The sequence below is a fragment of the Centruroides sculpturatus genome, unplaced genomic scaffold, assembly GCF_000671375.1.
Source record: "Centruroides sculpturatus isolate CEXI.00-Female unplaced genomic scaffold, Cexi_2.0 scaffold2744, whole genome shotgun sequence".
Taxonomy (NCBI): Eukaryota; Metazoa; Arthropoda; class Arachnida; order Scorpiones; family Buthidae; genus Centruroides; species Centruroides sculpturatus.
The window spans coordinates 9,605-10,782 of NW_019386848.1; the positions used below are offsets into that span (position 1 = coordinate 9,605).

General features: G+C 23.2%; 1 protein-coding gene across 1 annotated transcript in view; it reads left to right on the top strand.

The window, feature by feature from the left end:
• Positions 1-534, top strand: part of LOC111615846 (serine/threonine-protein kinase Genghis Khan-like) — a gene marked incomplete at its 5' end in the record, with an annotated part of 7,388 nt that extends 6,854 nt beyond the window's left edge. Inside the window, 2 exons of the mRNA XM_023357278.1 lie at positions 208-264; positions 355-534. Coding sequence (XP_023213046.1) covers positions 208-264; positions 355-534 — 237 coding nt within the window. The remainder of the gene's footprint in view (positions 1-207; positions 265-354) is intronic.
• Between the last annotated feature and the right edge of the window lie 644 nt (positions 535-1,178).

Sequence of the window (1,178 nt, forward strand, 5' to 3'; positions counted from 1 at the left end):
ATAAAAAAAATATTTATTTCTAAAATCTTTTACAAGATATAATTTTTTATACATAGATTATCTACATAGAACAATTTCAGTTATAATTATTATTTATTACAGTTATTTATTTATTTTTAAAGTTTTATTGAAATGGATGGATAATTTTTTTTACTTAATATATATTAAATGCTTGTTATGAAAATAATAATTAACTAATTTCTTAAGGTTCAGTCTAATGTTGCTGTTGGTACACCAGATTACATATCACCGGAAATTTTAAGAGTAAGTAAATTAGTAACTAATAATAATGTGTAAATAATTTGGAAAAACATTATTATTATTAAAAAATATGTATGTGTTTTCGTTATGTAGGCTATGGAAGATGGTCAAGGGAAATATGGACCTGAATGTGATTGGTGGTCTCTTGGTGTTTGTATGTATGAAATGTTGTATGGAGAAACTCCTTTTTATGCGGAATCTTTGGTAGAAACATATGGCAAAATTATGAATCATAAGGTTATTATTAATTTTATTATCAAATTATATGCTTAAATTATGTTGCTAAAATTCTTTATCAATAAATTTACAAAGGTAATGCCATGGGCAAAAACCTTTAAATAACAAATATAACATTCCTTTTAAAAATTGAATTATAAAAATTGGATACTAATACAGAAGATACAAATATACAAAAGACATAGTAAAAAAGTAAAAATTATACTAAAATACTGTTTTATTAAAAAGGAATCAAAATTCTGCACTAATTGAAACCAGACCCATCCAGATTTTCAAATATATTTGTAAATTAGCTTTTTAAGTACTGTAAAAACCAAACACACTGTAACTCAAATTTAAATGTTTTATGTTCAAGTAAGTGTTTCACAAGGAATGTAGGAATATTTACAAAAATTTATAATATAATTTACAGAATCTTTACATTAAAACAAAAAATAAAAGTAATCATAATTTCAAAATTACAAAATCTGAATTAATGTCAAAATATCAACAACAAAATTATTTATGCTTCTAACACAATAAAGTGCTATAAATTAAGACACTTAGCGGGTTTTCTCATCTTTATTTAGTTGAACTAAATAAAGATGAGAAAACCCGCCAAGTGTCTTAATTTATAGCACTTTATTGTGTTAGAAGCATAAACAAATTGTAAAGCACGGTTTCATATCATCAAAATAATT